Raw genomic sequence first — 21,076 nt, forward strand, 5'->3', positions numbered from 1 at the left:
TCGGAGGCGATAATTAGCGCCAGGCGCTAAACTTTGCGCACCGCCAATAATGGCGCCCCAAACGGGGCGATACTGAATTTCTCCCCCATTCTGTTTTTCTATTCTTCCTACCAAAGTGAATAAGCTCACATTTCCCTACATTATATTCCATCTGCCACCTTACTACCCACTCACTTAGTCTATCTATATCCCTTTGCAGACTCTTTGGGGGTGAAATTTGGCACCTTTACCCCTGGGGGGTGCAAAGGGGTTATCGCCCAGGGGGAGGGGGGTGAAAAAAGCGCCTCCCACAAAAATCAGCGGGGCAATGCTGAGGCGCTACCTGATAGTGCCGCGCCCCCGCAGGTAGCAACCCGGGCCGCCGCGCCTTCGGCGATGACGTCATCGCCGTGCGCAGCGACCCCTTAGTGCCCCGCCCTGTCCCCTTACTGCCCCGTGGCAGAAATTCGGCTGCATCGTTAAAGGGGAGGTGCAGTTGCGACCCGTGCCACTGTTTTCTTTTTTTGGCCGATCTCCAGGTCAGCCCTCCATGGTGTGCTGTGGCGTGGTCCTGGCTGGCACCGCATCTCGGTGCCGGGCTGCTGCCATGGCACCACGCCACCCTGGTGGCCTAGTTGGGGCCATCGGAGGCCCTGCAGCATGAAGGGGAGGGGCGTTGAAACATGGCAGCACTCTGCGGATCCTCCGCGGAGCACTGCCGATTGTGCCCTGACATTGCCTCGGTTACTGCCCCACCAGGAAGTGGAGTGCCTGACATTGCGCTCCACTTCCTGGGCGGGGTGGTAAGGCGAATTTTGCGGCTGGGGCAGGACTTCCTCGCTGGGCGCAGGATGTCCCGCCTCGCCAGCGTTACCACCCCGAAACAGGGCGCTACCAAATTTTGCGCCCTTTGTGTTTTCCTCACAGCTTACTGTCCCACCTAGCTTTGTATCATCAGCAAACTTGGATACATTATACTCGGTCCCTTCATCTAGGTCATTAATATAGATTGTAAATAGCTGAGGCCCAAGCAATGATCCTTGCAACACCCCACTAGTTACAGCCTGCCAACCAGAAAATGACCCATTTATCCCTACTCTCTGTTTTCTATCCATTAACCAATCCTCTATCCATGCTAATATATTACCCCCAACCCCATGAGCCCTTATCTTGTGTAATAACCTTTTATGTGGCACCTTATCAAATGCCTTTTCGAAATCTTAATATACTACATCCACTGGTCCCCCTTTGTCTACCCTGCTAGTTACATCCCAAAGAAACTTGCTGAACGGAGCTGATTTAAATGTTTACTGCATGTTAGCTCCATCCTGGTGCTCTCTAAACATTTGGAGGGAGAGGAGCCCCACCCATGTGGGTAAGCCTGCACTTCCAAATGAGCTACCTATTGGCACCACGAGTTGTTGAGTGAGTTTATCACAGGGTGAGTCAGGTGCTGAGGCAGACCAATATCAAAAAAAGGTCCTACAATAAAATATTTAAAATTTACGTATTTTTAACTTCATTTTACAATTGTCAGGCCCGCGACCTGGATGCCTACAGAGCATTTTGATGCTGGTGCATCTTGGAGCATGGAGTGAGCACGTGCATGCCACGTGCCATATTGAACACGTGGCGGTTTTGCTCCTGAAAAATGAACACATCCAACGAATTTCTAGGCCTAAATATTTTTACAAGGATTTTAACTTATATGCACAGCAATTATTTTTAACTAACTATTCCCTGTTATTTTTGAGAGCATTCTCTGTTTTAGCTTGTCTCAGAATCCTTAATGCAAAATCAATTCAGACAAATCTTCCACAAGCATTTTTGAGCTGGATTTACCACCAGAAGTACAGTAGAACTGTTCGTGTAGCCACCAGTGTTATACCAAGTTCCTTCATTATATTGGACAAGGGCAGCAGGCGCATGGGAACACCACCACCTCCAAGTTCCCCTCCAAGTCACACACCGTCCTGACTTGGAAGTATATCGCCGATCCTTCATTGTCACTGGGTCAAAATCCTGGAACTCCCTCCCTAACAGCACTGTGGGAGTACCATCACCACACGGACTGCAGTGGTTCAAGAAGGCGGCTCACCACCACCTTCTCAAGGGCAACTAGGGATGGGCAATAAATGCTGGCCTTGCCAGCAATGCCCACATACCATAAACGAATATTTAAAAAAAATATTCAGTGGGCTCCAGCTCTATTGATGTCCTCTATAGGCACCCCATCTGTGCTGGGGAGTAATTTCTTGTGCTACCAACAGCAGGTGAAAGGGCTGAGGGTCCCAAAGATTCCGCTGCCCTTCTGGCGCACTCACGCCGTAATATCAGTAGTTTACCTGAAGGGCCACAAGTTAGACTTAGGCCCAGGTACTCTGGGTCACAACCTTGCACTGCTGTTTCCAGGATAGTCTTGTGGAAGAGGAGCCTCCGCTCACCCCAGACAAGGCGATAGTACTAATGGGGTTAGGGGCCGGGACTCCCTATAGGATCATAGGCCGAGATTTTCCGGGGGCTCAGCGGGCGCGATCGGTGGTGGGTCGGGTTGGAAAGTGTTTTTATTCCCCAGCATGTCGGGACCCTGCTGTGAACCCGCCGCCATGCGTCTTTCCCCGATGTCGGGTCTGTCAGCACTGAGCAGACCTGACACGCAGCGGTGGGTTCACAGCGGGGGACCCAATTCAGGTAATTAGTGACTTGTTTACAGCCACTTAAGAATGAATTTCAGCTCACCTTCGGCATTTGACAGTTCACCCACAGAGTCCACACTGGTCATGGACCACGTCTGTCATGCTGAGGTGGAAGTTCAGTGGCCATTGAATCAGCTGCTGAGTTGACAGCTTCAAATGTACAGTAAAAGCTCCCACCTTACAGAGATATCTTCCCTCAGCCACAAGTTCTTCCTCACTGCATTTCCACAAGAGATTCAGCATGCTGCAAGTCTTTACACAAGTCTCCATCCAGTCTGACCTCATTACCTCTCTCACCATTGACAGATCGCTTCTGTCATCTCGACTTCACCTGCCATCTATTCATCAGCATGGGTGCCCTTTATACTCTCTCACCTTGGTCCTCAGAATCCCACCACAATCAGACGCAACACCAGCAGCACCAGGCACACCAGCAGCACCAATAACAACACCACTAACCTTCTCCGCAATCAACTGATGCTGCACAGGACAGAGGGCATCAGCACCTGACCACATTGTTGCCCGGGAGGCCAGGGATGGCCTCGTCATGGCCAAATTTACTTCACTTGACACTGTACACCCTGGCTGCCACATGATACACCAGGTTGGCACCACCCCACTCCAACACCATAAAGCATCCCTACAATGCCCAAGCCATTCCTTTCACGCTCATGACCATTGCGGGGGGTACCGTTATGTCTCACCATTCACTGCAACTCACTAAGCCACTTACAAAGGTGCACACAAATCTGTCCAAGAATGCAAAGTGTTGAAAATAAAGGTTTCAATGTTTGACACCACATTAACAGAAATTTTACATGAACATTGCATAAAACACCCAAGTGCATATCCTTATGTGTTAGTTGGTATGATTGGACTAGGATGAGGGTGAGTGTGAGGGGTGGCTAGTGAGATGGGGATGTGATAATGTAGATAGAGAGGGATGGGTGGAGGTGCAAAGTATGTTGGTGTGAGTAAGGATGTGCAGGAATAGGGTAGGGAAGGCGGAGTGATGGGGATGTGATGAGAAGCACAGCAGGATGAGGTTGAGTGTGGCTTTGTACTAACATTTCTTGATCTACTGAGATTATTGAAATGTTTGTGGCATTGCACCCAGGTCCTCCTGACCACATCCCTGCTTGTGCCCTCCTCTACAATGTGAAACCAGGCTGTGTTGATCTCCTGGGGAGGTGTCTTCCACTCATGGGAAGGGAAGAGGGCCTCCCTGCATGCTGTGACTCCCTGCATAAGCATATGGAGGGAGTCATTGGAGAGCCTGGGTGCAGCTCTGTGCCTTTGTTCAGTCATTGTCAGTGTTTGCAGCACCTTAATGCTGTAGAACACTGACAGCACAAATGTCAAATTAAAGTTGGCCATGGTCCCTTTAATGAAGCCGGCTGATGGCCTGTCATCTAATGACGTTACCAGACCCGCTTTCTCTAATTGGCTGGGAAACACACTGGGCGGGCTTAACAAGCCCAATCAATGAAAGTCATTCAATGAAAGTCATTCCACACAGTGGGATGGAGCCAGCAGCAGGGTTGGGACCCAGCACCAATGTTGCCTGCCATGGACCCGCCGAAGTAAAATCCCGGCCATAGGAACAGGAGTAGGCCATTCAGCCCCTCGAGCCTGCAATTAGATTGTGGCTGATCTGTATCTTAACACCAGGAGTTCCTGCTTTCCTGGCCCTCAAAAGAACCCAAATAGGATCTGCGGAGGCACGTCTGGTGGAATCGGGCCTACTGGCCAACCAGCATCACAAGTGGGGCTCAGCTGGAGGTTCGGGTCAAGATTGTGGTATGGACCTCAAATGTGGAACTGGTCAGTTTTTTTCAAAAACACTTGTATATACAAAGTGGACTGCTGGGAGCAGCTGATGGATATTCCTGGGGATGGGGGCGTGGCGTAAACCCAGCATTCTCCCCATGCAGGCCACCCTTTGGCTGGACTTCCTGGCCTCTTCAGTGGGTGGGTGCCCTAAATGCACTACCAGTGGTGTGCGCACCCACCATTGGCATAGAAAACTCGGGACCTTCCCCGATGCTGTGAACCTCGGCACGACCAGCAGTGGTGGTCCTGCGTAGGTGCATTACGGCAGTTATGCTGAGACATGACTCTCCATTGGATTTTTGAGGCCTTTGCGTCTGTAACAATGTGGCTCATTACAATGACTGAGCCTGGTGCTTCTTCAGGCTTTTTTTCCTTGCCATTTTTTTTCCCTGCTCTCCTCTCCTGGTCTGTAGGTGTTAACTCCTTGCTGGGTTTATATTCATGTGTGGGCACTGGGAATATCAGAGCTGAACCTGATCCTGAATTCACCCGATGTCCATACATAGATACTTCCGGAAGAGGTTACTGGATTCTGGGCACAGCACTTTAGGAAGGATGTGAAGGCCTTAGAGAGGGTGCAGAAAAGATTTACAAGAATGGTTCCAGGGATGATGGACTTCAGTTACCTGGATAGACTGCAGAAGCTGGGGTTGTTCTCCTTAGAGCAGAGAAGGTTGAGAGGAGATTTGATAGAGGTGTTCAAAATCATGAGGGATCTAAACAGAGTAGATAGAGAGAAGCTGTTCCCATTGGTGGAAGGGTCGAGAAGCAGAGGATACAGATTTAAGGTGATTGGCAGAAAAACCAAAGGTGACATGAGGAAAAACTTTTTTAATCAGCCAGTGGTTAGGATCTGGAATGTACTGCCTGAAAGGGTGGTGGAGGCAGATTCAATCATGGCTTTCAAAAGGGAATTGGATAAGTACCTGAAAGAAAAAAATTTGCAGGACTATGGGGAAAGTGCGGGCGGAGTGGGACTAGCTGAAGTGCTCTTGCAGAGAGCCGGTACGGGCTCGACGGGCCCTTCTGTGCTGTAACCATTCTATGATTCCAAATAATGATTAGGAGTGGTAATCCAGGCTGACTATTCAGCTGGAAAACCCAGGGTGGGGGGTGGGGGGTGGGGTTGCTGGCGGAAGCTGATTATAGCACTCTTGCTGCCACCCCAGCTGAGATCAGCGAACTCAGCAGGGACCAGGAATCATACCTGAAACCTTTCTGGTTTGTATTGCTGAGTTGCTCACTGTCTAAACTCACTGAATTCACAAGAGGAATACGTGCTGCTTTTTTTTATACAGCAGCTGAGTTCTAAAGCAGCAGAGGTGGATACTTGGCAGGCAATAATCTGCTAACCCTCTTGGCTGGGGATGAGCGCATGGCATGAAGTGCGGCAATAATCAGAAGTGGAAAAAATACAACTGAAACAAAAAAATAGAAAAAGAAGTGTGCAGACAACTTGACGCAACAGTGGACAAAACTGCCTTTTATATGTATAATACAACAGACTGAAGGTCATTGATTATGTTCACTGGTTTTCAGCTTGTATGCTTGTCAGTTATATGTCCACGTTATATCAAAATCGTGGAACTCCTTACTTCCCTCAGCCTGTCCTTCCTGCTCCAATCTTCAGGCTTTTAAAACCCAAGCTGAACATCACCCAATTACTACTTCCTAATTTACCTGAAGGTCTTTATTCTTTTCAACCATGCTGGTTCTGCTCTACGGTCCTTAGACCTTCACCTTGACTTTTCAGTTTAAATAAAATGTAATCAAAGATGAGAAGCGTCAGCCAATTTCCAGGTGCACTCTGTAGGTGATAATGTTGAAATCTTCAAGCCAATTCCATTGGAAAGTCACATTACTATAAGGCAGTAATAAATCTCAGGATTGAGATGATACTTCAAACTTTGTAATTTGAGTAGTTTATCAGTTATCCACCTCAAGGCATATGACTACCTTGAAATACATTCCAGAGTAGTCGACAAAAATGCTGCAGAAGTCTTGCCAAGCAGGGTGGACAGGCCTCTCTCATGTACTGATGTATTGCTACATGAATTGACTTAGTTAACCACCCAATACAGTAAAGACCACCGCTTGTTTGAATTATAGATAAACAATGTATAATTGCTGAATACGTTAAAACAAAAGTTCTGTTTTTATTAGAATAGTTTCACTGTTGATCCTCCATAAATCAGCTTCTTTGTAAAGCTGTAAAACTATTCTGATTGCAGAGTTTATCGACCTCAGGGAAATGTTAGCACATGGGAGCAGTCTTGATTGAACTGCCAAACACAATCCTGTGGATACAGAAATAACAACAGAAAATGCTGGAAATACTCAGCAGGCCAGGCAGCATCCGTGGAGAGAGAAACAGAGTTAACGTTGCAGGTCTGGGACACTTCATCAGAACTGGAAAAAGCTGGAGATGTAACAGATATTAAGCAGGTGCTGATGAAGGGTCCCAGAACTGAAACGTTAACTCTGTTTCTCTCTCCACGGATGCTGCCTGGCCTGCTGAGTATTTCCAGCATTTTCTGTTGTTATTTCAGATTTCCAGCATCCGCAGTATTTTGCTATTGTACCTGTGGATACAGAATTTGTTTTGTTACGGAAGGCAGGGCCAGTCACATGTACAGCCAACATTTATAAAATCTCCTATCCAAAACTAGTTAAATTAGGACTCTCCATATTTGTCAGATTCAGTTAGATTATAAAAGAAGAATTAATTAATATCATGCCAGCAATTATTGATTGCAGAAACATTTACTTAAAAACAGTTGCTGGAATGAGATATTTATATATTTTTTCTTAATATGGACTCATCTTTTTCTCTCACCAATTCTCTCCTCACCTGAAAAAATTGGCAATTTGCCAGAGACAGTTCCACAGACAGTGGCCAACCTCATGTATTTGCCCCTAGCAGCCACTACTCATTGTGTGAACCTTGACTCTGAGTTTTGATAGGCTATTCATCAGTAAAGACATCACAACCAATCGTGCCGTTGTCCTCACCTGACATCAAACATGTGCATTTCCAACTAACTCAGCCCTATCTCGGGGCATTCAGGCCAGTTAGAGCACCCCTGCTTCTGCAATCAACTAACTCAACACACAATTGGGTTCATACATAAGACCTTCCTAATCTGTGAGTCTCAGCTAATTTCTGGCTAAAGTTGGCGCACAATCAAGGAAGGCCAATGAAAAATGGTACTTATTTAAACCATTACATGTATTTAGTGGGGAACTTAATTTCAAGCAGTAAGCTGCAGCACGATAATGGAAATTAATTCTGCTATCATAATAATGCAATCATCTCATGATTGCCCACACTCGATAAATAATAAAATGGTTTTCATGATGACACTACCCTTTTAAATTCCCCATATTAGAACTACAGTACTAAAACCACTCACGGAGAAGGTGTGAGGATCAAACCATTACCTACCCGCAAAACTAGGCACAAGATTTGATAAAGGATCACTGGGATCTTCTTATGGTTCTTGAACTTGTGCCTGATCTATTGATGACTGAATTTTAAACACAGCTTTCAAAATATGAATCTACTGTTCAATCAGGTTAAGTTGCTAATGCAAAGTGTTAATGAGCAGAATTTGAGACAAGCGGGAAGCTAAAAATAGTATCATTTGATATACGTGAGTGGAGAGAAATGTCTTTGTTGTGCATTTTTGTTTCCGGTTACGTGTGACGTGACCTTTGAGGAAAATCAGCTGCTCCTCTTCCTTAATAACAAAACAAAATTTAAAAACAGTAAAAACACCTGAAAATGGAAATTTAATCAAATAAAAAGTATTGAAATGAGCTGGAAACAATATATTCTACTGTTATTTGCTGAGGACTGATTGCGAACAGATGGTGAAAAAAATCTAGAAAATTAAAATTGGCATATCAGTTTTTTAATGCTAAGCATCCATTTATCCACTTAAATCCATCTAGGCGAGAAATTGAAACATTTGATATAATGGCCTGGAATTTGTGGTTCCAATGATGACGAAACTCTCAGTATTTGCTGTCATTACAACTGTGAACCTGACAGCAACTTCTGGAGCATGCACATGCGCAGGTAAATGTGGAAATCCAGAAGTTGCTGTCAGTTATTCCCTGGTCTTCTACAGGGCGCGCTGTTGAACTCCCCGTAGTCGGAAATCAATTGACTTCACTGAACTGACGAAAACTTCAGCTTTTACGCTCTAATATCACTGTTAGAAACCGCTGAAAAGGTGAAGCCTTGTTCAATGAGGTGTAGCTAGGTTTTTAACAGCAACTGAGTCATAACTCCTGCTGAACAACAGTTTTGGCCCTGAAAAAAACACATTTTATATTTGCGAAATGTCAAATTTTCCCATTCTGATAAAAATTCCATGGTTTTTATCATAATTTTTTAATGTTTGTTTATGATATTTCAGCTTCTACCTTAATCCCATGTGTATGTCCCAATCTTTATTTTGCTCTCTGTAAAATGATTAAAAAGTGAAGGAAAATCAGTGGATTTTACTTCCTGTTTTGCTCTCTGTGAGAATTCTTCAATTTGATTGGCTGCTTAGCCAGCTTGATTACATCACTGTTGCTGGTCGCTGGAGGTCCCCTAGACTTGGCGCCAGAATGAAATTAACATTGGTAGAGGTGAAATCCACGCCACAGAGATCACTAGATCTTCGTGGGCAGCTTTCTTTGAGGTCAGTGACCAAGCACCATCACTTCACCGCTGGGCACAAAATCCAGGCCATTATCTCTCAAAAGAATCTCAATGTGGTCATTTTAACTTTCAGTGATGGTGTAAAACGGGCAGCTTCAATGGAAAGGAAGATTGGGCAGGGTGTATAACAGGTGACCAATCCGATAACGCCCGTTTAACACCACCCCTGAAAGTTAAAATTACCTCTAATAAGTGCCGAATGAATTATTTTGAATAGCAGTGACTGTTATGTAGGTAAACATCAAGGGGCATTGCCTTGTGCCATGGTCACCATGAGACCAGAAAAAAACATCTTTTTCTTGATAGGGATAGGTACTTATTAGTGGTTTACCTTCCCTGGTAATATTTTAACAATTTTTTTTAAAAAAGCAGTCATAAAACAGGACAGGGATTTGCAAGTCAACTATTTGGCTATGGCAAGTGAGTTCAAAACAGGCAAGACTGTGCTCCTGATTAAATTATATCTGCACTCACTATATATATGGAGGGCAAGAGGGAGATGTTGCATGGATTATTCATGCCAATTGAATAAATAAATACCCAACATAAATAACACACACAAAATACAACCAAGTGGGGCATCATTGCTGTTGGCTCTGACCAGAATGATAATCTGATAGCCTCTGTGTTCTTTGTACTGTTCCACTGTATAGGACTTAAACACAAGGAAATGGTTTATGTGCTCATCCGCCATACACTTCCAGCAAAATTCCATTAAAAATGGTGTGGATGGGTCAGCTATGTTTCAAATGGATCACATGTTTTGTTTTGTACTGCTACTTTACTACTAAGATGCAATTCAGCTAGCACGACCTGAAAGTTAGACGAACAATCCGACAGGTTTGACTTTTGTTTTTTGTAGCTGTTGAAACGAATGTGTGCATAAAGTATTAAAAATAGCACTAAAGAATTTTTTCTACTGCTGCTTACTGAGGGGTGATTCAAAACATGATCAAAAAATACAGAAACTGTTAACTGTCATATCTGCATTTTAATACCCTGTTTCCATCTACATATATGCCTTTTTATATTATCTAGCAACATATATAAATATATATAATCTTTATTTTATATATATAATATATATATATTTGTCTCATCTACTTCTATATCATATCTTTATATTATCTATTTAACTACCTGTATACATATCAATTTATATTATTTGTCTTATGTATCTGCCTGTCTATCTATAAGTACATATTGTTGTATGCCGGAAGGGATTCGACTCTAAAAAGATTAAAGAGTAAGTGATACAGCAGAAAGGATAAATAATGGGATATGAACTAAAGATAAAGAAGTGGGAGATAGAATGATAATAACAGACTACTCTCTGAAATTTTGAATCAGTAAGCAAAATAAAAAAAGCACATCAGTGTAGCAGCCTCTGAAGACCAGATAGTCACTCTCAGGCATGAAGGAGATGTTAGCAGCTTGTTGTCTCAGGAGCTAGTGATCCATTGCACTTCTAATAATAACATGGAAAATGAAGTCTTTCAGAAGTTTTTGCTGACTGGGTGATTCTGTTTTTCTCTCTATGCAGAATGATTCATGGGGGATGCAGTACTCCTATGCACTGTTCAAAGCTATGAGCCATATGCTTTGCATAGGCTACGGAGCTCGGGCGCCAGTGTCTATGTCTGATCTCTGGATAACCATGTTGAGCATGATAGTGGGAGCCACATGCTATGCAATGTTTGTTGGCCATGCGACAGCCCTCATCCAGTCATTAGACTCGTCAAGGCGACAGTACCAGGAAAAGGTAGGTGTTGAAACATAGACTGTAATACCCTAGTACATGGTTTCCTAATTAGACAATGTCATAGTTAATCCCTTAAGCACCTCCACATTTAGCAGTTGCTGTTCATTATTCAGACTTGCACAGTCTAAGGTACCCAAGGGTAGAGGCACACAGTACACATATTACCAGTCCATGGAAGCTGAAATCTGCACACTCATTTACTTCTCACTATAATTTATTGTAGAAAGCAATATAAATTGATGGACTGTACATAACATCATATTCTGCTCGCATTCTGTCTCACTGAGAAATATTCCAACATCCATCCCACTCAGTTCAGCAAAAATATATACAGTGCTACTAGACAGTTTTCATTGTCTTTATTTCTTTTCACTTTTTAAAAATTAAAATCACAATACAAACAGTGCGGTTAACTTGAGTGATCATTACTGTGGTACATAAATCAGCCACTACTCAATCACCAGAGTGTGTGCTTCAATTTTGGAATATTATCTTGATGTAATCCATATGTTAAATAAGTGTCATCGTGGTAAAATGGCTTGTGAAATGCTCAAATTGATCAGTATACCAAATATGACTGCACCACTTCATCTATACTACAACTTACATTTTAAAAGGTCAACAGAGCAAAACGGTGTTTTTTTTGGGGTGGGGTGTGGCGGGGCGGGCAGCCGTGGGTGGGGAGAAATTCCTGGAGAAGAGGTTGAAGGAACATCTCCATAGTATGACCTTTGTCCAGGCAGCAATCCTGGTAGTTTTACAACAGCAACAACAATAATAGTTGTAGGTTACAGTGTAGGTTGTCCCTTGTTTCAAGAATTGAGTTTGTGACTCAAAGCTCACTGTGCTGAACAATGCCCCTTTAACAGAGTGCTGTTCAGCATGTTCCCTAGACTGCGATGTTTCAGGATTTTAAGGATGGTGTGCTTCTTGATTGTTTAGTATTGCCCTTTTGTAACCTATTCAGTTTGTTCCTCGTTCATCACTGGGGCCTTAGAGAATTTCTATTGATCTTACCTATGCTATGGTATTGTCACAGCAGAAAGCAAGTCTTGTATGTAGTCAGAAACGTTCTGAAGGATGTGCACTGAGCTGGCTGTTAATAGGTTTGCCAAAAAAAAACTTTGAATTGACTGATTTTGTAATAGTGTACAATACATTTCCCCTCATGTGTAATGCATGAGGGATTCATTCAAAACAAACTACTGGCATTTGGTGGAAAATTTTACTCTTGCTTGAAAAGAATCTGATTTAATCAGCACAGAGAATGGAAAAGTGGACATGAGGGTATATTTTGACCAAGCCTTATTTTCATAAACATACATGAAAAGCCCTATGGAGATGATTTTCCCCAGCGTTCTGAAGCATGAAGTCCTCCACTGATTAGTTGTACTGTAGACTATAAGCCGCAGATAAAGTGTATCACCACTGAGATTTACAGTCTAAATTGTCAGTAGGCAAGGAACAGATGGTCCTAATAAGCAAGAATTAAAGTAAAGCACAAAGTGAAGACATTACTCAAGCCCAGTCAAAATTAGTGGCCATCTGAAAGGATAAAAAATAACAATAATCAGAATGTTGAATTAAATGGGTGCATCAGTAAATCAAACAGCTTTAGGTTCAGAATACATTCTAATTAATACATTGTCAAAGAAGAGCACAAGTTATTATTTACAATATTATTATATCATAGAGTTCCTTATCATGTCAATATCCCAAATTGCTTCATTTCTTTAGAGTTGCAGTGCCTGTTATTTAGTATTTTGGCTTTTTAATTAAAAAAAAGAAATAATTAAGAAATACAGGCCACATTGCAAAATAGTATTGAAGAATAATTAGTTAATCTAGTTAGAATAGGGAGATGTGATCGCTGTAAACACATGGAGCCAGAAGCTATTACATTCTCTCTCATTTCCAATGTTTAAGTGAAATGAGCTGTACACAGAAGCTTTTTTAACTCTGTCCTCAAAACGATGGTAGATTACTGCAAATATCAGGGGATAATAAGGTCATATGTCAATGTATATTGTGCCATGACTTTGTCTGTTCAAATTACTTATTTGTCAAAGAGGTAAAGTTATTAGTTCATTGATTGACATAAACAGTTAGTAAGATATTTTATTCGTGATGTCAGGGCAAAGATTGGACAAATTTAGGAAGTGCAGGGTTTTACTGGGTATTTGGTCATTTGTATCTGAGTGTCTCACAGGTTGTTTAATAACCTGATACATTGTTACATTTAACCAATGACTGATGATGGGAGAAGAGTAGAGTAGGATGCTGGGTTTACAGTCAAGAAGTGAATTGAGCTCTGGAATTTAACAGAAATATGATCCCGATTTAACACTGGGCGAGTGTGAGATGAGCAAGTTGAGCGTCCTGCGGGAATGGACCCCAACAAGGTAAGTGAAGAAGGGGGAATCCAATGCGATCGTGGGAAGCCCAGAGTAAGGGAGGCCTAAGGATTCCTTATGGCACTGCAGCTCCTCCCCAAAGGAAGCCTTTCCAAAAATAAAAATAATTAACCTTTTCTCCCCTCTTCTGGGCCTGCTGATCCTCGGCGCCAAACACGCTGCTGCCGATTAAAATGTGGTCGGGCTTCTTAGGTGTTGTGCTTCTTCACCACCCCCTCAACCAATACCCACCATGGTTTCAGGAAGTCTGCTGGCCAGACTGCTCCAGCAGCAACCAAGATGCAGCAGCCCGCAGCCAGGCCCTCGCCGATTCGAGCATCCAGAAGTCTCCGGCCATGAGCATGGGTGCCATGGGTGCCAACATGAGAAGCAGCAGCCTTCTTCAGCTTTGCTGAGACCAATAGGAGAGCACCTCGTAGGAGTAGCAGAGTTAGTAAATCTTCTTTAAAGAAAAGCATTATAGGTTAATCACTTGGCTGAGAAATGAATGGAAGGCTTTCATTATATTTGGCATTAAATAAATCACCTTATTACATTTGGCACTCTGGTCTGCAATGCGACTTAAATGCAGCTTCTCCGGCTGCATTGTAAGAATGTCTCTGATTTGAAACTTGTTTGAATGCTCTTTAAGATAAAGGGAGTGGTGAAGGATGTAACCAGGACTGTTAAACAGAGCAGCTCTCTGTAAGTTCTCAGGGAAGGGGTGTGAGCAGCTCAGTGGAATTAGCTGATCCCTTATACCTCTCCTTGTCTGCTTCATCCAATGAGGACTGCTGCTGCTGCTGCGCCTCTTTCAAATGCAGACCTCTAATGAGAGGTTATGTAGTATGTAGCACACCATAGCGTTGTGTGAGAGTCTATCTGGGGCATATTGTAGAGAGCCCTCAGGCCTGTCGAGACACCTGAACCCATGCTTCAGCAACCCTATAATTACATCGGGCTGGATTTTGTCAATGGGGGCATGTTGGGCCGGGACTGCTGATTTTCGGGTTTCAGTCCCGACCCCAACAACGTCTGGCCAACCCATGCTATTTTCCCTTGATTGCCCTTGTTAAGCCCGCCCTTGATTCCTGAGTCCAAATCATTCATGTAATTGGTGAACAACAATGGTCCCAGCACTGATCCCTGTCAGTCTGAGTAACTACCTTTAACCCCTACTCTCTCTTTTCTGTTTTGTAGCCAGTTTCCTATCCATTCTGCTACTTGTTCCCTGACTCCAAATGTTCTGACCTTAGTCCTGAGTCTGCTATGGGCCTTATCGAAGGCCTTTTGAAAATCCAAGTATATTACATCCACTGCATTATCCTTGTCTACTCTTTCTGGTAATTCTTTAAAGAATTCAGTAAGGTTGGTCAAGCATGACCTTCCCTTTTGAAATCCGTGCTGACTATTCTTTATTATATTTTCTGTTTTAGATTTTTTCAATTACATCTTTGGGTAAAGATTGCTACCACCGATGTTAAGCCAACTGGTCTATAGTTCCCCGGATTTGTTCTTTCTCGCTTTTTAAATATAGTAATAACATTAGCTGTCTGCTCATCCTCTGGCACTATTCCCTTTTATCTTCTTCCCTGGCTTCTTTTAGTATGCAAGGATGCAAGCCAGGGGTTTTATCCACTCTAAGTTTGATTAGTTTATCAATTATCTCTCACCTTTCTATCTTAAACGTCTTGATGGCCTGTATTTTCCGATCCCTATGGGTGTGTACAAGGTGTGTACACACCCATAGGGACCTTGCAAATGCCGGTTTCAGGCATTCCAAGCACATGCGCTGAAAACCGGCATTTCCGATCTGTCAAGAATCCTCTTGACAGATCGCACGCCTGTCCTGGAGAAGGGCCTCTGGAGGTGGAGAGTTTCGCTTTTTGCCCGCTGAAAATCCTTAAAAATCTTACGTCTGGTAGAAGCAGGTATAATGCCTGCTTTTACCAGCATAAGAGTTTTAAAAAGTAAAAAAAAAAATTTTTTCACTCATTTATAATTTTAAAATATTTTTGTAAAATTTTTTTAGCCCTGTAAGAAACTTTCATTTTTTTTCAAAAAATTAAATTTTTGTTTAAAATATTTAATTTAGTGTAATTTTAAAAACGTGATTTAATGTTTTGATGTGTTTTTTCATTGATCTTCATTCATACTTTTGACGGATCTAAGCTGAGAGACATGTCAAAAGTATGAAGGGAGATTCCCTTCTCCCATTGGCTCCCCATGGCCCACGTGATCCCAGGGATGCTTGCGAACCGCCTGTGCCCCTGGGATACCTGGGCCCTGCGCATTTCGTCGTGGAGAGGCCCAGGAGCGGAAATGGCCGGATCTCTGGAGCCCTCAGGTAAGGGCGTAGATTTTTTCCAGATCGGAGGCCTCCGCACGCAGGCAGCCTCCAATCGGAAAATACGGGCCAATAACTTTTTTTGACCTCTTCTTCTAATATCATATCCACCATTAGGCTCCCTGGTAAATATTGAAGCAAAGCAATTATTCAGTATTTCTGCTATTTCACAGTCATTACCTGTGAGCTTACCTTGTGCATCCTTTAGTGGCTCTATCCCTATCTTAATTTTCCTTTTGTTATTTATGTGCCTCTAGAATATTTTACTATTTCTTTTTATATTCTTTGATAATTTAATTTCTTACAGTTCTTCTTTGCCTTCCTAATTTTTTTTACTTCCTATCCTCTTTGTATTCTCTTTTGTCATCTTCTCCTTTATTGTCGATGTATTTAGTGTATGCTTTTTTTCTTCAATTTCAATTTTCTATTATCACTTTATTCATCCATGGTGTTTCATTATTGGCTAGTTCTTGTTTCTTTAGCAGAATATATTTCTCGTGAACTCTAATGATCACCTTTTTAAATATTTCCCACTGTTATTCTAACTCTCAATATTTTTTCCATTTAATCTTATCTAGTTCCATTCTCATCCCCTCAAAATTAGTTTTAGTCCAATCTGTTACTTTGGTCTTAGACTTGGGCCACAGCAGCCACTGAAGATTCCTGAGCGGGGCAGGCGCGATACCTGTTTTAAGTGGGCCCCAGATACAACTGAAAAATTACCCGACCAGTGGATATAGTTACGGTGAAAGAAATAAAAAACTAGGCCGGTGCTCACTGCTGCGGAGAAGGTTAAGAGGGCATCTAATAGAAACACTCGTATTTTGAAAAGGCTTGAGATGGAAAATAGTAAGATTATTTCCGCTGGTTGGTGAATGGGCAACATGGGAGCATAAACATATATAAGAAATAAAAGCAGGAGTAGGCCATATGGCCCCTCGAGCCAGCTCCGCCATTCAATAAGATCATGGCTGATCATCGACCTCAACTCCACTTTCCCGCCTGATCTCCATATCCCTTGATTCCCCTAGAGCCCAAAAATCTGTCTATCTCAGCCTTGAATATACTCAAAGACTCAGCATTCACAGCCCTCTGGGGCAAAAAATTCCAAAGATTCACAACCCTCTGAGTGAAGAAATTCCTCCTTATCTCAGACTTAAATGGCCTACCCCTTATCCTGAGACTATGCCCCCGAGTTCTAGACACTCCAGCCAGGGGAAACGATCTCTCAGCCTCTACCCTGTCAATCCCCTTCAGAATCTTGTAGGTTTCAATGAGATCACATCACATTCTTCTAAACTCCAGACAGTATAGGCCCATTCTGCACAATCTCTCATCATAGGACAACCCTCTCATCCCAGGAATCAATCTGGTGAACCTTCGTTGCACTGCCTCCAAGGCAAGTATATCCTTCCTTAGATAAGGAGACCAAAATTGTGCACAGTACTCCAGGTGTGGTCTCACCAAGGCCCGGTACAATTGTAGCAAGACTTCCTTACTCTTATACTCCAACCCCCTTGCAATAAAGGCCGTTTGCCTTCCTTATTGCTTGCTGTACCTGCATGCTAGCTTTCTGTGTTTCTTGCACGAGGACACCCAAATTTCTCTGAACACCAACATTTGAAAGTTTCTCACCATTTAAAAAATATTCTGTTTTTCTATTCTTCCTACCAAAGTGAATAACCTCACATTTCCCTACATTATACTCCATCTGCCACCTTACTGCCCACTCACTTAATCTATCTATATCCCTTTGTAGACTCTTTGGGCTGGTTTTTGATTCTGGAGGCGTATAGGAGGCAGGACTAAAACTGTTGGGGTTGTAGGCCCGCCTCCATCAAGTTGTGGCCAACCCACGCGATTTTCACTTGATTGACCTTGTTGAGCCTGCCCAGCGTGCTCAGCAGGCCAATTAAAGGCCACCTGGCTACAGGTGACATCACAGATTGACATTTCATCTGTCAAGAGCTTTTGACAGATGAAATAGCAGCATTTGACAGCTCTTTCAAGCTGTCAAACACTGACAATCTGTACACTAAGTGAATTCCTTCCTCTCAGGCTGATGTAGAGATCTCTCCAGAACAGAAAGCTGAATGCTGCAACTTTTGACAGCTCGCGGCCATTCTGCATTCTGTGCCGGTGAGATGAGGGACTCCCGAGACCTGAAGGAAGGAAGGCTGTAAAGGTAAGTAAAACTTCTTTAAACACTTTACACACACCAAACACACTTACCTCTTCACTCATGCACCCATCACTCACCTGAACACCGGACATCTCGAACCCTCCAAGTCCTTCAGCCCGACGGCCCGCCTCGCTAACTTGCCGTGGATTGGAGCCATCGGGAATCCCACACTTCAGGAATAAAAATAGGGATTAGGCTAAAAACTGCCTGTTAACTGCCTGTTAACAGGCAGTTAATTGGCACTAATCCCCTTCCAGCCTTGGGGAGGCGGGTCCCAGCACAGGTCAGGTATCCGCCTCCTTTGAAACTGGGATGGGGGCGGGATGGGTTCTTCCCCCCCGATTTAGAGATTCTAACCCCCCACATGCCTCCAATCCCGCCTCCATGGCCCAATGAAAATCCTGCCCTTTGTGTTCTCCTCACAGCTTACTGTCCCACCTAGCTTTGTTTCATCAGCAAACTTGGATACATTACACTTGGTCCCTTCATCGAGGTCATTAATATAGATTGTAAATAGCTGAGGCCCCAACACTGATCCTTGTGGCACCCCACTAGTTACAGCCTGCCAACCTGAAAAAATCTGTTTATCCCTACTCTCTGTTTTCTATCCGTTAACCAATCCTCTATTCATGCTACTGTAGGAACTGGGGTTCCAAGCCGAAGAATTGAGATTGACTCAGAAAATCAAAAACAATAAAATTTAATGAACAAACGAAGCTGTACAGGAAACTGTAGGATACAATGCAAATAGGTCTGGTCTGCTTGAAAGCCTCTCTGGAAACTGCTAGAAGGTTCTGAGCTCAACTGCTAGCAGGTTCCGAGCTCAACTGCTAGCAGGTTCCGAGCTCAGCTGCTAGCAGGTTCCGAGCTCAACTGCTAGAAGGTTCCGAGCTCTACTGCTAGAAGGTTCCGAGCTCTGACGTCATGACGTCATCACGTTCTTCCCGCCGTTGAGAGATCACGTGATGGACGGCATGACGTCATCACGCGGAGTACAGGAAAGAAGCCCCAGTACAGTTAACAGATACATTAAAGGTGCAGCCCCCAGCTGTACTACATTGCTGTAAAAGGAATTATATACAATTGTCCGTAATCCTCTGGTGGTTCCGCCACACTACTATATTACCCCCAACCCCATGAGCCCTAATCTTGTGTAATAACCTTTTATATGGCACCTTATCGAATGCCTTTTGGAAATCCAAATATACTATATCCACTGGTTCCCCTTTATCTACCCTGCTAGTTACATCCTCAAAAAACTCTAATAAATTTGTCAAACACGATTTCCCTTTCATAAAACCATGTTGACCCTACCTAATCATGTTATGATTTTCTAAGTGACTTGATACCACTTCCTTAACAATGGATTCCAGCATTTTCCCGATGACTGATGTTAGGCTAACTGGCCTGTAGTTCCCTGCTTTTTCTCTCCCTCCTTTCTTGAATAGCGGTGTTACATTTGTGACCTTCCAATCCGCTGGGACCATTCTAGAATCTAGGGAATTTTGGAAGATCAAAACCAATGCATCCACTATTCTCTTCAGCCACCTCTTTTAGAACCCTAGTATGTAGACCGTCCGGTCCAGTGGATTTGTCGGCTTTTAGTCCCATTAGTTTCTCTAGTACTTTTTCTCTACTTCTATTAATTATGTTAAATTCCTCACCCTCAGTAGACCTTTCATTCCCCACCATTTTTGATATGCTTTTTGTGTCTTTTACTGTGAAGACAGATACAAAATATTTGTTTAACGTTTCTGCCATTTCCTTATTCCCCATAATCATTTCTCCTGTCTCGGCCTCTAAGTTAGTAGTAGGTATGTAAAAGGGGAAGTTAAAGGAATTGTTTGTTGCATGAAGAGTTACTAGATTATGGGAAGCATTACCACAAGTGGCTTTTGAATCTGAGTCAATCCCAACATTTAAGAAAGAATTAGATAAATATATGAAAAATTAAAAATATTAAAGGGTACAGGGAAAGAGCACGGAAATTAGATGAGAGTAAATTGCTCTGATATGGTAGCTAATACCAGAACAAGCATGATGAATTGTGTCACCTGCTGACAAGTCCAACTGTAAAGGTGTATTTTGTTACTTCAGCCTGGTTACATTGGCTACGTATTCTGGATACACAAGTTCCATCCATAAGAACATAAGAACATAAGAAATAGGAGCAGGAGTAGGCCAATCGGCCCCTCGAGCCTGCTCCTCCATTCAATAAGATCATGGCTGATCTGATCCTAACTGCCAATCCACTATCACAGAACCATCTCCTGAATCTAACAGAATTAGACACACGAAATAGGAGCAGGATCAGGCTACACGGCCCCTGGGCCCGCTCCGCTACCCACAGGGCCATGACCGATCCGAACCTAGACTCATGTCCAAATTCCTGCCCGCTCCCCGTAACCCTTAATTCCCTTTACTTCTAGGAAACTGTCTATTTCTGTTTTAAATTTATGTAATGATGTAGCTTCTACAGCTTTTTGGGGCAGCATATTCCATGGACCTACCACCCTCTGAGTGAAGTAGTTCCTCCTCATCTCAGTTTTGAAAGAGCAGCCCCTTATTCTAAGACTATGCCCCCTAGTTCTAGTTTCACCCATCATCGGGAACATCTTCCCCGCATCCACCCGATCCAACCCCTTCACAATCTTATATGTTTCAATAAGATCGCCTCTCATTCTTCTGAACTCCAATGAGTAGAGTCCCAATCTACTCAACCTCTCCTCATATGTCCATCCCCTCATCCCCGGGATTAACCGAGTGAACCTTCTTTGTACTGACTCGAGAGCAAGTATGTCCTTTCTTAAGTATGGACACCAAAACTGTACGCAGTATTCCAAGTGCGGTCTCACCAATACCTTGTACAACTGAAGCAATACCTCCCTATTTTTATATTCTATCCCCCTAGCAATGAAAGCCAACATTCCATTGGCCTTCTTAATCACTTGCTGCACCTGCATACTAACCTTTTGAGTTTCGTGCACCAGGACCCCCAGATCCCTTTGTACTTCAGTACTTTCTAGTTTCTTGCCATTAAGATAATAACTTGCTCTACGATTTTTCCTGCCAAAGTGCATAACCTCACACTTTCCAGTATTGTATTCCATCTGCCAAATCTCTGCCCACTTACTTAGCCTGTCGATGTCTCCCTGCAGGTTTTTTATGTC

General features: G+C 43.3%; 1 protein-coding gene across 1 annotated transcript in view; it reads left to right on the forward strand.

Moving 5' to 3' along the window:
* The window catches only part of LOC147123421 (potassium/sodium hyperpolarization-activated cyclic nucleotide-gated channel 1-like), a 370,149-nt gene that overhangs the window by 185,936 nt on the left and 163,137 nt on the right, over positions 1–21,076 (forward strand). The window contains exon 4 of the mRNA XM_085972621.1: positions 10,766–10,984. Within this exon, the coding sequence (XP_085828747.1) occupies positions 10,766–10,984 (219 nt within the window). The remainder of the gene's footprint in view (positions 1–10,765; positions 10,985–21,076) is intronic.

Source organism: Somniosus microcephalus, chromosome 2 (genome assembly GCF_052327205.1).
Source record: "Somniosus microcephalus isolate GS21.2 chromosome 2, FLI_Smic_1.0, whole genome shotgun sequence".
In the NCBI taxonomy this organism is placed as follows: Eukaryota; Metazoa; Chordata; class Chondrichthyes; order Squaliformes; family Somniosidae; genus Somniosus; species Somniosus microcephalus.